The sequence below is a fragment of the Cajanus cajan genome, chromosome 10 (genome assembly GCF_000230855.2).
Source record: "Cajanus cajan strain Asha chromosome 10, NIPB_CcT2T_4, whole genome shotgun sequence".
NCBI lineage: Eukaryota > Viridiplantae > Streptophyta > Magnoliopsida > Fabales > Fabaceae > Cajanus > Cajanus cajan.
Window position 1 is genome coordinate 42501459 of NC_138526.1, and position 15214 is coordinate 42516672.

Sequence of the window (15214 nt, forward strand, 5' to 3'; positions counted from 1 at the left end):
TAAACAACTTGTTTTTATTAAATTAGCTGAAATAGAAGGAAAAAAAAATAATCTTTTCCAAACACACTGATGTTGAACTTTCAGTACCAAATCAATTAGAGTGATTTATATTATATTTGATGATATTTTATCTTAGAATATTTTATAAAGTACACTTTAATTGTAATCGTATAGTTTTTAATTTTAAATTTAATTATATATATGAATTTAATGATTGTCATAAAACTAAAGATCAATTTTAATATAGTCCCGTGGAAAGGAATTTGACCTCTTTATTAAACCATAAATTAAATCTATTAAAAGTTTGAATGTGTAAGGACAAGTGAACCCATCTTACATATGCATACACCTTGGAGAAGATCGTTGTCTCGAAGGCTACTTTCGTAATTAAGCATAATGTGTTCTGTTCTTGCTGCTTACGTTTGTTAATTTGTCTCCCCCACAACTGTTGCCCCTTCTAATCTATCTCTTCCCCCTTTCTTCTGCCTTATTATGGTCTTCTTTTTGCTTCTTTTCTTTGAGCAAAATTCTTTTGGTTTGCATAGGGGTTTATATTTATTAGAAAATGGAAGCTTGGCTTTTTGATTTGGGAAAGAATAATGCACCTTTTAGTATTCAAAGAAAAAGTTTAGGTGAGAAGAATGACAATATCTTATTTTCATTTATTTATCATAACCAAATTTAATATTAATAAGATTTACACTCTCATACACTCTACTTTACTTATAATTAAAGGAAAATAACTTTATTTTTTACCTATAAAAAATATTACAAACATGGTGGTAATAAAGATTGATCATGAGTCTTCATACATTTCCTTTAACTCTTTTCTCTCTATTATTGTATTAGTTTTTTTAATATTTATCTTATTGTTTTCTTTATTTAATATTAGAGTAATACAAAATTATCTTGATAATGGTTAATTATCTCAAATATGTTGATTAAGATTTGATTCTTAATTCTATGTGTAAAAACATTGTATTAAAGGTAAAAAAAAATTTAATAATCACCTTCAACTCGAAGTTATATGTATTTGAAAGAAGAAAGAAGAAGAAAAAGTCTGGAAGCAATAATGAGTTGCTTTGTTTTTATTTTAAAAAATATATACTTCTATCATTTTTTATTAATATACAATTCTGATTTTTCTATCTTAAAATAAAGACATAATTTCTAATTTTAAAAAATATAAATTTTTGTTTTACATTAAATTTAAATAACATGATATTTAATAATATAATATTTAGAGATTAAAAAAGCTTTAAATATATATATATATATATATATTATTTGTTTTAATGACGTAATATTTTTAAGTTTTCTAAAGTATTAGTTTACAATAATTTAAATTTCTAGAAGAATAGGTCCCGAATAAAGTTAATATTTATATATATAAAAATCTTCAAAATAACTCAGGCTCTTGACCTAATTATAGTCTAGACAAATTAAAACTATAAGTCCTGTTGAAAAGAATTAAACCTAGTCATACACATACCTGAATTTAAAAATAAATAAATAAAATATTTGTTTAAAGGGTGTATGGCATTGGAAGAATAATCAAGCAGTATCTCACTATATAGGAAATAATTATATTATTCTTCTTTGGTTAGCTTAATGAAGCAAAATTGGAGATTGTTCAGACTGTTCTATGTTTCTTAAACGCTACATCTTACTAAATTCACCGAAACAGATAAATTTCACACCATTTTGAATTACTCTTGCATTTAATTAAAGCAAAGGCAAAACTGCTTCTTATAGCCATAACAAAGTGGTAATATGATATTATCAAAGATTTGCTATTAAAGTTCGGCTGCTGCGAGCATATATATCATATATGCCAGTGTAATTGCTCCTAAAATAGTTCTTTCTCACGTTAGGACAATATAGAGAAATATTTTGAACCAAAAAAATATATATAGAGAGAGAAATATCGATAGATGATGAACTCTAATTAAGCTACAACAACACAAAAACACGACCTCAATCCATGCATGGTAACCTGCTAGGAGTTCAAGACAAGTGGGGTTACGTTGTGATAAAGTGATAATTCTATACCATTAGAAAATAGCTTAATATCTATGAAGTACCCACTATAGATATTATATATATATATATATATATATATTAATTTTTATGTGATAATAATTCTTGGAAGATAAATTATAATATTTAAAAGTTAAAATAACTAATGATTCTTTTGAGAATGAGTTTTACAAAAGATTAAAAAAAGTGTTATGAGTTTTGTAATATTTATTAATTAGTTATCCTTTTTATTATTTTGTTTTATAATATATAAGAGTGTTAGATAAGTATTTTGTTAAGAAAGTTATTGGTTCACTTTTTTAACTCGTATTCAAATCATGTCAAAAAGAGTTCAAATTGTATCAAGGAGGTGTTTGAAAAGAAAAAAAAAATTATGACATATATAGTAAAAAAGTGTTATATATGTGTCTGACATGTATGTATGATGTTTGAAAGATGTGAAACACGTCAACACAATATTTTATAGGTATATTAATGTTTTATAGCCAAATAAACTACCATTAAAGCTAAGATAAAAATAAAAAATTAATAATAAAAATTAGTAATAAATATTTTCATTTTTTTGTCCATAGACAATAAGGAATATACTTATGTAACTTGATCAATGTTAATGACCGTATAAATATCATTATCACTATTTATTTTAGAGAATTTTAAAATAACATTAAATAATTTTTTTAATATTATAATATGTTAATTTCATCCAATAAAGTTCTTTAACTATTTAAGTTTAAAGAAATATTTGTTATGTTGCTACTTTGGTCAAAAGATTGGTGAAAATTTTGGATTCAAGGGTTGGACATAAAGCAAAGAGAGTGAAAATTTTGAATTCCTACATTTTGTGCCTCATTGTCACCGGCCATTATTCTTATTTTGCTGCTCAATTTCTCTTTTACTCACTTTGTTAGTGGCTTGGAATGAGACTTGAGAGAGAATGAAAAATTGAACTTGCATTATTCTCTGAAACAACGACAATTTGTTTAGGAACCTACTGAGTTGTGGATTCTAATCTCAACTTTGCTTATTTGGTTGAACAATTATACATGCATGACAAGCTTGTCCTGAAGAGTAACAACCCTCATGATTAAAGTTGAGACTTGGTAACAGCAGAGTTTTGGAAAACTTTACAAACAGACACGCTTAGTAAGTACAACAAGAAAAAAAAATTTCTAGCTTCTTCAAGAGTTTAAGAACCTTCTTATAGTTATTCTATTGCTACAATTTAATCTATAACATTAACGAAGAACAGAACTTATTATAGTATCCACATTGTTTTTATTCTTCAATACATGGCTTTAATTCTTTAATATTTATCTACTTTTTTATTATTTAACTATTTCATTATTCTTAAGTTAATCAAACACTTTCTTAATTTTATTATTTTTTATAGCAAAACACGAAATGTCTAGTTTTCACTAGTTTTATATAAACATAATTCTTTTAAAAAAAAATAGAAACCACAAAACTTACGTAGTTTATCTCGCACGAGAAGAAATGCGGATCTGAAGATATTTTTCAATATTATCATATATTATATTTCACTAATCGAAATGAAATATAAAACGTAGCGGATAAATGTTATAAAATAGATTAATTAAATATGCTATAAATAACTTAAATTGTACAAATGTGATAACTAGCATAAATTATACAAATCAGGAAACTTTAAATTGAAAACAACAAAAATTGTTGATCTTAAAAATGGAAAAATCAATCCAGCAGTAAAACTGTCGAGCATCGCTTAATAATTTAGTTACAAATCCTTTTAAAACAATCAGCTAAAGCAAACATAAGCAATTAAGCATGTGAACTGTGAATAACACATGGATTTTAGAAAGCTCCTTCAAACATTTCACTTATTAATAACCAGGTTGACCATTCATTAGCAACGTTGACTCAATTGATATAACAAACAAAAAAGAAAAAGATTTAAATTTGATTCCTTAGTCCATTTCTTGGGTTGGATTCTCAATGGTGGAGACTAGATAACAATCATCTCCAATCCCCTAAAGGACAAAAAATGGCTAACATTACGAAACTCTCATCTCTCCAAGAATAAAAATATATTCTGATTTTAATCAACAAAAACAAATTATTGTTTAGCTACATTTTCATGGGTAGCTATTTTGGGCCAAAAGGAATCCATTAATGGGGTAGAAAAAAGAACAATATTCTATTGAAACCATCTTTTTTCCTTTTGTTCTTTGTGCATGCAAAAGCAAATGGACTCATTGTGCGTTCGGCGCATATCTTATCCCATGGCAAATTGGCTAACAGGATTCTCGTAGCCAACCCTAATGTTCCCACCCACATTCCACATCTCTGGATCAGGACAAAGCTATACACAGGTGACAAAATTTGCATAAAACTAATTTCTTTTAATTAGAATGAACGAAGAACCCATGTTAATGTTCGTTAGCATGGTTGATTGTAACATGTAACCAACACGATTGATTGGGAGAAAATTAGTTAAAGACATGTAACACAACATACAGCAAGACATGTAGCATAACACAAACCATAATGGTGCCAAAGAATATTAAGATATATCAAGCATAATGATTGAACATTATGGACTGAAGTGCATAGTAATTTATACTTCTAAGGGGGTAACAGCAACACCATGAAATGGATGTTGCAATGTTTCTTACATCACTTTTTTAAAAGTTAAACTATTCATTTGATCCCAATAGTTGTCTTCATTTCGTGTTTTAGTCCTATACGAGGAAATCGCATGTTTTAGTTTTTATACATGTATTAAAATAAGTTGAGTCTTTTGGCTAATATAAAATCACTATAAAATCTTTCTTATAAAAGAAACTGTGTAGGGGCTATATCAGTCGTATGATGCTTGAAAATGAGTGAATTGTCGTTTGCAGTATGTCAAACGAATTTCCAAACATGGTCTATATCTTGCGGTATTCTTGTACTGAGACTAAAACTTAAAATAAAAATGACTATATGGATCAAATGAATAGTTTAACATGTTAAAAGTTATTTATCTAAATGCAATCTTGATCATTATGAATGTGACATAGGAATAGTTTGACAAATACATCCCCAGGATGACAGAAGAGAGAGAGCAGAGTTGAGATGAAAGCATATCTCATCTTATCTGGAAATGTTTGTAAGGTGCATTTTCTTGGAGTTGAATTCTTTCCCTTTCATCAGCCTGACCACAAGCAATGTCCTTCAATTGAGGGGTCCCTGTCCCTTTGCGGCTTGACCCTTCTGCTTGAGACTGATCACCATTCTTTCTCCTCCTTTCATTGTGTCCAGCCAAACGCCTGCGGCAACTCCTTTTTGTGTCATCAAATTCAGCTAACTCGTGGAATCTACACACCATTTGTTATTAGTTTAGATACATAAAAATAATAGCATTACTAAATTGTCCAATACATGACCTTACTAGCCAATTTTGACCAATCAATGAGAAGAAAACACCAATGAGATTACAGCTTAATTCTAATAGCAAAATTATATTTTTTTTCTTGAAAAGAGGGTAAGGCAGACTCTGATTTTATTTTACACATTACATTAAATGAAATGAAATAACATTCCAAAATATGGTATTTGTATATGCATAATGGACCCATGCAGAGACATTAAGCAATCCCTTCACAAAGTAACACAAATTTGAGTAGAATTTCAACGTAACAGAATTAAACCAGAATCTTCATAACCACGTTTAGATTAAATTCAACTCAATAGAAAGGAAACAAAATGGTAGAAAATATTATGTTTCTTGCGTGGTGTGGAAAATAAACAGCAGATTCACAACCACCAATCAGAGATTCTGTTTCCATCGTCCATGAAACAAGAGAAGAAAAAATGATCGTTTTATAGCAAGCACACAAGTACAACCCCACACTAGAACTCCAATTCAACCCAATTTCAAGTTGCACCCTATTTCTAAACTATCCAACTCTAAAAAGTGGAAACAACAACTCTATGCTCATCAGTTTCAAGATTAACCGTTCTTTCATAGTAATCCTATCCAACTCGAACAAAATTACTTTCAAGAAAGTATAATTGTGGTTTACACCAAATCATTGATCATTCCTCAGGAAACAAAACTTAGATGCAACTTTCATCTCAGTTACTTTCAGTATTCTCTATTTAGAATTAGAGTTTCAATTTAATGACCATTCAAACATTTGATGTAAACCTTTATAATGCAAATTAACAAAAACAAAACTACAATTCTAATAGAAGAACAAAGTACAAAAACATATAAGAAGTTCATCTTGGTCTTGCCCGTCCTGTTATCATAATACAACCAAAGTTAACAAGAATAAGAAACCTCATAAAACCATAAAACAACCAAAGTTAGCACGAAAAAGAAACCTCACAAGACGGGAAAACACAAAATAGTCGAACCTCCCCAAACCTGCTACATTGCTGACAAAACCGTTGTCTGACTCCATCCACAAGCACAACCTGAGCCTTGGCATGGTACTCACACACCCTGTGCCTCCTGTGGTACTGCTTGGCCTCATGGAGATCCGCGTTGCACTTCTCCACTTGACAACACCGCATGCCATTGCCACCACCACAAGAAGACCCTTTCTTGCCACTACCACCAGCCACCACTTTCTTCTTCTTCTCCTGCTCCACGTACCCTATTTGCTCATCAACACAATCCGCCACGTCCCTCTTCAACCTGTCGCTCCTCATCGCCACCTTTGGCACCATCCCCTCCATGAAAGAATGGTAGAGTTTGTGTTGAGGCCGCGTGGTGAGTGATGAGAGAGGAAATATAAAGGTGGAAAAGTCAGTGAGGACCACAACACAAAGTGAGTGCTCCATTTATATTTTTTCTCAGCACCTCCCATAATGGCTTTGTTTTTTTGTGTTGAGGTGGTACGTGGGACTAGAGAAGCTTGTGAAGGGTATGAAAGTGAAAGTAAGACTCAAACAATGAAAGGAAGTGGCATTATTGAATGAGGGAGTTGAATTGTGGTAAAGCAGTGGGACCATGACAGTTGTGAGAGACGAGGAAGAAGATAGATGATTTGCATGTGTGGTTGGTTGAGCCTCAACAGGTCCTGTCAGTAAATAAATAACTCTTCTCACATTAAAATGTTTATTCAACAGGGCAGCTTAAAGTATATAAATATGGTTGTGGTTAACTATTATTAAGTCTTTTAATAACTTATTATCATTATTAAGTTAGATAAAATTAATTTTTATTAAACATTTCAATATCTCATTGGTACTATCACATTGTTAAGTCAAAAAAATAATTTTAAATTTCTTAGAATTTTAAATTTTAATGATAGCATATATAGATATTTTTTGAAAGAAATTTTTTTCTTTAAGAGGTTTAGTTATTTTGATATTAAATATCATAGACAAAGCATTGTATCGATAAGAGATATATGCTTATAACTTATATCACTTATGATGTTTGATAACAAAATTATTTTTGTTTATATGATTTCTTAATAAATCGAATTGATAAAGTTTCTTTGGTACTAACAATTCACTAAAAGAACTAAAAACATGTTTTTTGTCAAAAAAAAATGACAAACATCTGTACTAAAGAATGAAAAAATTGCATGAAAAGTTGTTTCAGAGTGATACCTACATGGTTCTTATCTTTTGGTACTTAAAAATTGATAAGTGATTTTCCTGATTAAATAAGAAGTGATAATTTGATGAAACACATTTAATGCAAGCATTTAATGTACCAACAAATACTTCCCTCTATAAGGAACGAAGATGAAAACAAATAAAGCAAGTTTATGAAATATGCTCAAAGATTTGCAAAAGTTATCTTCATAAAACATTTATATAAAGAAGTTTAAAGATTCAGAAAGAAAAAGATACATTTATTCATTATAAAAATATATTATTATTTTTTTGTAAAGAAACATTGTACTTAATAGGTAGTATCACATATTGATAGTAAGACGAAACAACATTATTAACTTACCACTTTTAACTTTGTGTTATTGCTTTATGCTTAGAGAGACTTCACTGTAAAATAATACTTAGCTATTAGAGTCTAAAGAAGTTTGACCATAAAACAATTCTTAGTTGTTAGAGTTTGGAGAAACTTAATTATAAAAGAATATTTGGTTGTTAAAGCCTAGAGTGGTTTGACCGTAAAAGAATATTTGATTGTTTGAAACCTTGAGAGACTTTGTGTTAAAAGAATAGTTCGATAGTTGTTTGAAAAAGCAAGTCAAATAACACTTAGGTTGAACCAAAAGTGATTTATGAAAGAATACTTGTATATTTGTAAAAGATATATAGTAGAACTTGACCAGATTGATTAAAAATTAAACGTAGTCTCAATGATCGATATGAATTAACATAAAAAAAACATTGTGTGTTCTTCTTATTTTGCTTTTTGTTTGCTTTCTTATAAGTCTTGTTATTATTTAATTATTTTTAAAAAGTGTTGAGTTTTAAATAAATATTGTTCAACCTCCTTTATAGTGTTTCTCTTTTCTCCACACAAATAGCTAATTGATATAATGAATGGATTTGGTAACGTATTTGAAGAATTTCAAAGATTTTTTCACTAGTTTCAAAATTTTGTTTTATTGAAATAAACTTATTTAATACATGAGTTTATTTTATGAGTTTATAATTTATTTTCATAAGTTAATTGAATTAAAACAACTTATAATTTACATGCTCTTAATTTTTTTATTATTATTAATTTACTTAAAATCATTTTTATCTTTTCTTAATAAAGAAACCATCTTGTCTAAATATTAAGATCTTACTTCTTTTATTAAATAAATAAATATGTCATTTTATATTAGTTAGTTATAAGTTTTCGCCTTTTCAATTTCTACTTTGTATATTATAAGCTTTTAACTTGCTTTTTTTTTTGTAACCATGATATTGATATGAAGTATTCATTGTTGAAAGCAATAACTAATCTATATTGAAGATCGTGAATGCACACAAGGTAGATATTTTCCTCCTAACATAGTTTATTCCATATTTGAGGCTAAGATTCAAACACTAAACAACTTATTTAAGGAACACAAGTACCACTTGTATCATCCAATGTTGGTAGCTTTTAACTAATTTATAAGCTAGTTTTACCAAATAACCCAATCAATGCGCTTATTTTTAGTAAAACAAAGTTAATCATATTTATATACATAGCTAATTATTTGTGATGGTTAATTTCGTAGTTACTTGAATGACAAAATCCTTCATATTTATATATGTCTGTGTAGATAAAATATTTCTTCATAAGTTAAAATTAACTTATGTATGAGTTAAAAATAAGATTTTGTAAAAGTTAATAGAAGAGTTTCTACAAAATAGCTCATATATAAGCTAATTTTAGCTTATAAAGAAGTTATTTCGTTTTTTCTTCCTATTTTATTTTCTTAGAAGTATTTTTAGAGAAATTTATCTAAATAAATCTTATGCACACATATAACATACATAAGGGAGGATTCACTTACTCTAAGTAAGCGTTTGGCATGCGAAATATTTTTACATTTCTAAGAATCTTGAAGCAAGAATCTTAGTTTCCTATTTTTGCTAGCTATTTTTTAAAAAAGAGATTCAAATAAATATAGTTTCCTAGAACCATTTTTATCCCATTTAAAAAAAAAACATTTTTATAAAGAGTAAAAATCTAACTTATCCGAATTAAGAATTTTTTTTTCTATATAATAACATACATAAGATGTATTTAAATATTAATCACATACAATAACTACTAATAACATATAATAACTTTGAGACAATATTAACCACACTTTGTAACATTAATGTTAAGCAATATTTTAATAACTTCAAAAGTTATGATACTTGATTTTCTTTTTAACATGTGAAATGTTGACGCGTTTTTGTTGATAATTAATTTTTATTTAAAAATTCTCATATCTTAATCATATATATATATATATATATATTTAAATTTAAGATATAATAAGTTATACATTCCTCATAATATATTGATTATCATTAATTATAATTATTAAAAATTATAAATTTAGAAGAGTAAATCATTAATAAGATGTACAATTCACTAAATTTTATATGTTTTCATAAATTATAACCATTTAAAAAAAATATGTTTGAAAGAATATGAGATAAAGTGTATCGCAGTATTTTTCGTTTTCGTAATAAAACAAAATAAACTTATTAATCAGAAAGAAAAAATAATAATAAATAAACGATGTTTGGGCCGCGGAATTTTCTACATCATTCATGGACAGCACCGAGGACAATATAGACTTGACTTGTAATGAGCGTGTGGGAACTCGGAAGTCTACGTTGTGGACTTCTGCTGATTTTTTATTTTTTCGGTTCATCGAGTATCTACTATCGATAACAGTAACTAATTTTTTCGTTACATTAGAAGTATCTCAAAAGGTAAAATAACTAGTCCCATAGGTGGATCATATCAGCACTAATACATCGGATCCCATCAGAACTTCTGCTGATCTGATATATATTTGGCTTTTCTGTTGCTTTATTACTAGTATTTTAGTGCCAATCTACATGTTTATACTTAAAATTTATAATAAATTATATATAAAATAAATATATTTTTTAAAGTTTTAAAATTTAATTTATAATAATTTCTTTTAAAGTTTTAAAATTTAATTTATAATAATTATAATAAATAAAAATTAAATTAAATAATAAATTAAAATTTTATAAAAATTTTCTTGTCAAATAAAAATTCTTAAAAACATTTTTGTGTAAGAAAGAGATTAGTATGTAAGAGTTGATTTTTAAATATAATTTTTAGAAATTATCATAATCAATTAAAAATTACACTAAATATAAATTTTAAATACTTATTATAAAATTTAATAATTTATTATATATGCTAATATGTAATTATATAATAATATAAAATTCTTTATATCCTCGATTTACTTAAATTAACTTTAAACAAATTTCATTGTTGCTATTATAAAAATATTTTAAAATTTTTTATATTAAAATCTGATTATTTGTTGATATGTACTATTAAATTGTTAAAATTTTTCAAAAAATACTTAAAAGTCACATCCATAGTTCTATATTTACTTGATAATATATTTTTGGTTTAATTATTTTTTTATTTTTATAATTTTAAAAATTTTATCATTTAATTTTTATAATTAAAAATAATTTATTTTCATTATTAAACATAATATTTTATTTTTTTAATTATTTATAATTATATATAAAAAAATTAAATCCCTGTGAAAATAGATTATAGAGACTTAAAAAATAAAAATGATATAGATAGAAATTAAAATAAAAAAAATATTATTTTGTTATCATAGGGAGGAAAGGGTAAAATAGTGATTAAATAAAACCCTAGTTTTGCAGTGGTTCTCCCATTTATTCGGCTTGTGTCGTTTCCTTCCCTTTCCTCACGATCCGAGGAAGACACCAATCATCTCTCCGCGCCCTTTTTGGGTATCACTCACTCTCTTCCGCTTTCACTAACTATGTTACTTCAATTTCTTCTTCCTTTTCAAGATCTGCATTCTTTCACTTTCGATCTACTGCGTATTTTCTTACTAATCTTACTAGATCACTTTTTTTTCTTCTTCTGTTATTTTTTATAATTTTACTTAGTTATTTAGTTGGTTCACTCATGTTCTGTCAGTTACTTATAAACCAATCATCTATAGTTTCTATTTTAATTGTGACTTGATTTTAAGTTGAATTTTAGTTGGAAAATATAATGGGTTTTGGATAGACATCAACTATTCCGAATTTTGTATCATTCGCTGGTTATAGACTACAGAGATGTGGGAATTTATCTGTTCATCTGTATATCATGGATGCATGGGTTAAGTGAATGGATCATAGCAAGGCTATTACTATTGGAAATGAAAAATGTGTTTTTTTTTTCCTCTTTGCTATCACCACTGGTGTGATTTTTGTTTGAATGTTGATAGGTAACCGTCTGAAGTGCAGCAATGGAGGATGGATTGCATTTGCGGCATCCATCGGTAGTTCAGAAGTTGTCTGGACAGTCTTATCTTGTGTCCAGGCTTGCCCCAAATCACTCCAGAAACTATTCTACCACTGGTAGTTACTTCAACGGGGGCTTGCAGTCTTCGGGTTTGGTTCCGGTCACTGCACATGCGCCGGCTGAGAAAGGGGCCGCTGCATTTTTGGTGGATTTCCTCATGGGAGGAGTGTCGGCTGCTGTGTCCAAGACGGCTGCTGCTCCAATTGAGCGAGTTAAGTTGCTTATCCAGAACCAGGATGAAATGATCAAGAGTGGGCGTCTGTCTGAGCCATACAAGGGAATTGGTGATTGTTTCACTCGAACCATGAAGGATGAAGGCGTGATTGCTCTTTGGAGAGGAAATACTGCTAATGTTATCAGATACTTCCCTACTCAGGTGATATTTCTTTCCTCTGAAGTGGGAATGTAGGTTAGTTTGTTTGATGTGATTATTTAATTGTAAGCATGTGATTACTGATTTATTTGTTTCAATTCCAACTTTCTATGCTTGATCATGTTCTTCTGCAATGTCTTTGTTTTCATTTTACTTCAGGTGTACAAAACTCAAACCTCATGTGCCATTATATTTACCCTGGACTTGTGCAGGGTTTTTATTATGTTATTATTTGCAGTTGCACAAAGCCACATTCAACCCAATGGCTCTACACAGTTGTGGTCCTTTTTTTTTTTTTTGGAGTTTTGTTCATAAAGCATTCTTTTATTCTGAGAGTTGATAATGTTTTGTGTGGGAAAGGATTTTGGATAACATGTAGCCTTAGCTCTTGAATTTGCATCCCTGCTGTTACCCCCATTTATTTGATTTTGATGTGATGAATGTAAAATTATATTTGGTATTTAACTGTTTGATCTGTTATATCTATATGTTATTTCTGTATCTTCAATGCTTTCTTCTTTTTTTTCAGGCTCTGAACTTTGCTTTCAAGGATTATTTCAAGAGGCTTTTCAACTTCAAAAAAGATAAAGATGGCTACTGGAAATGGTTTGCTGGGAATTTAGCATCTGGTGGGGCTGCTGGGGCTTCCTCCCTTTTGTTTGTCTATTCATTGGACTATGCACGAACACGTTTAGCAAATGATGCTAAGGCTGCGAAGAAGGGTGGTGAGAGACAGTTCAATGGCATGATTGATGTTTACAAGAAAACCATCAAGTCTGATGGTATTGCTGGCCTTTACCGTGGCTTCAACATCTCATGTGTTGGAATCATAGTGTACCGTGGACTTTACTTCGGAATGTATGATTCACTGAAACCAGTGGTCTTGGTTGGTGGATTGCAGGTACATACAAATTTTTATTTTGAAATATGTTCTGTTTTATCATGTGGAAATCACTAATCATCTTCATTTCTGTTTCTTTTAGATTTAGGTTGTCTTATTTTGTGATAAGTAACTTGGTTAAATGTACTTGCTATATGAATGCTTATAATTTTCAGGCTCCTTGATATTATTTGATGGTTCTCACCAGATTTAGTTTATACACATGATCTGGAAATGATAGTATTCAATATGTTCTTACTTTTACTTACCTTAGTTACTCTTCTTGTTAACAGGATAGTTTCTTTGCAAGTTTTCTTTTGGGATGGGGGATCACAATAGGTGCTGGCTTGGCCTCTTACCCCATTGATACTGTGCGTAGAAGAATGATGATGACATCAGGAGAAGCGGTTAAATACAAGAGTTCTTTGGATGCATTCAAGACAATCGTAGCAAAAGAGGGTACTAAGTCACTCTTTAAAGGTGCTGGTGCAAACATATTACGTGCTGTTGCAGGTGCTGGGGTGCTTGCCGGTTATGATAAGCTACAGCTCATCTTGTTTGGAAAGAAATATGGTTCTGGTGGAGGTTAAGGTACAGATAATGATGACGACAACTATGGTGGAATCATGTTTCCCCTTTGCATTCAATAATTTGGTTGAAAAATAGTGGTTTTGAAGTTTCCCCTATGTAGGGGCTTTATATTCAGAAATCATAGTTTTGCAAACTTTAATTTTTGTTGGTTTATTACATGTCCTTAGCTTATTATCCGTGTAGTTTTTAGACGTTTTGGTTGAAATAATTGGAGACTGAAGTTTTATTTATTCATGTTTTTTCTGGAAGGTGTTAACTGTCTAATTAACGTTGTGTCTTAGTTCAAATTTATTTGCGTTATTATATCTTATTGCAAACTTTGGTTCCCTGCAAATTGAGTCTTGAATGTAAGATTTAGCAAAATTTGTTGGCCCAACACTAATATTGCAGCATTGTCTTATTTGGAGCAACCAATCTATGGGAGCTTGTGCTGCCAAAATTGGTGAAAGACCATGGATTGTGTACTTCAAGAATTAGGAAGGCTTCGTTAATTGAATTTCTTGGGAAAATCTTCCACCATTTCGATTCCTTTTGTATTACTTCCTATTATTTTTATGTCAGGTTTTACAACATAGCATTATTTTTTATTATCTATTATTTTTTATAATTACAAAACAATATTATCTTTTCAATTGTGTTTAACTTCACTTAATTTTTATGTTTTTTATATTTTTCATACTGAAGAAAGAATAATAATTGAAGTCTGATGAAGAAATTTAATCTAATTTTAATATGAACAAAATATTAATTATATTTCTTAATCTTGTATATTTTATCTTTCGAAATTAAAAAAAAAAAAAAGCAATAGAAATTACTGGTGTTGAAATTCTTGAGAATAAATGCAAAGTTCAGGTGTAAACTTAATTTAAGAGATGAAGTAAAAAGTGATGTAATTTTGTAAGCTGTTTGGTTGAATTAGGAAATAAATCAAGTACGGTAACTTATTTTATTTCCTAATTCAACCAAACAAATGTGCATATAAAATAATATAAATATTTTTAACAGAGAAATTAAAAAAAAAAAAAAGAGTATTTTACTAAATCAGAACACCCATCTTTTGCAAAATGGATGGATTATTGAAAGTGTGGATCCCACATGACATTTTATCCTTCCCCTCTTGTTATAAAGATAAATAATGAAAGATGATGATAATTTCTTAGATATTATACACACTTCAAAATTTTAAATAATACTCATCGTTTCTCTCTTTTTATCATATCATTTATACTTCTATAAAGTATTAGTTATTAAATAATACGAGTGTTCATGCATGAATTATCTTATTTCATTTTCTGTCCGCCCTCATCCACCCTTTGGTGAGCCGAAGATACAATGTTGAATCCTAGTGAGCTTTGCTTGCTCT

General features: G+C 28.8%; 2 protein-coding genes across 2 annotated transcripts; one reads left to right on the plus strand and one right to left on the minus strand.

Moving 5' to 3' along the window:
- Window positions 1-4564: 4564 nt before the first annotated feature.
- LOC109810441 (squamosa promoter-binding-like protein 4) lies at window positions 4565-6864 on the minus strand. Its single transcript, XM_020373910.3, has 2 exons — window positions 6431-6864; window positions 4565-5375 (listed from the first exon to the last, which is right to left on the minus strand). Exons 1-2 carry the CDS (start codon window positions 6847-6849, stop codon window positions 5147-5149), a joined length of 648 nt encoding a protein of 215 aa, XP_020229499.1. The 5' UTR covers window positions 6850-6864; the 3' UTR covers window positions 4565-5146.
- A 4427-nt stretch (window positions 6865-11291) lies between these two features.
- On the plus strand, window positions 11292-14081 carry LOC109810409 (ADP/ATP translocase 3, mitochondrial). Its single transcript, XM_020373870.3, has 4 exons — window positions 11292-11442; window positions 11931-12383; window positions 12910-13281; window positions 13554-14081. The coding sequence occupies exons 2-4, from the start codon at window positions 11952-11954 to the stop codon at window positions 13848-13850; spliced, it is 1101 nt and encodes a 366-aa protein (XP_020229459.1). The 5' UTR covers window positions 11292-11442; window positions 11931-11951; the 3' UTR covers window positions 13851-14081.
- The last annotated feature ends 1133 nt before the right edge of the window (window positions 14082-15214 follow it).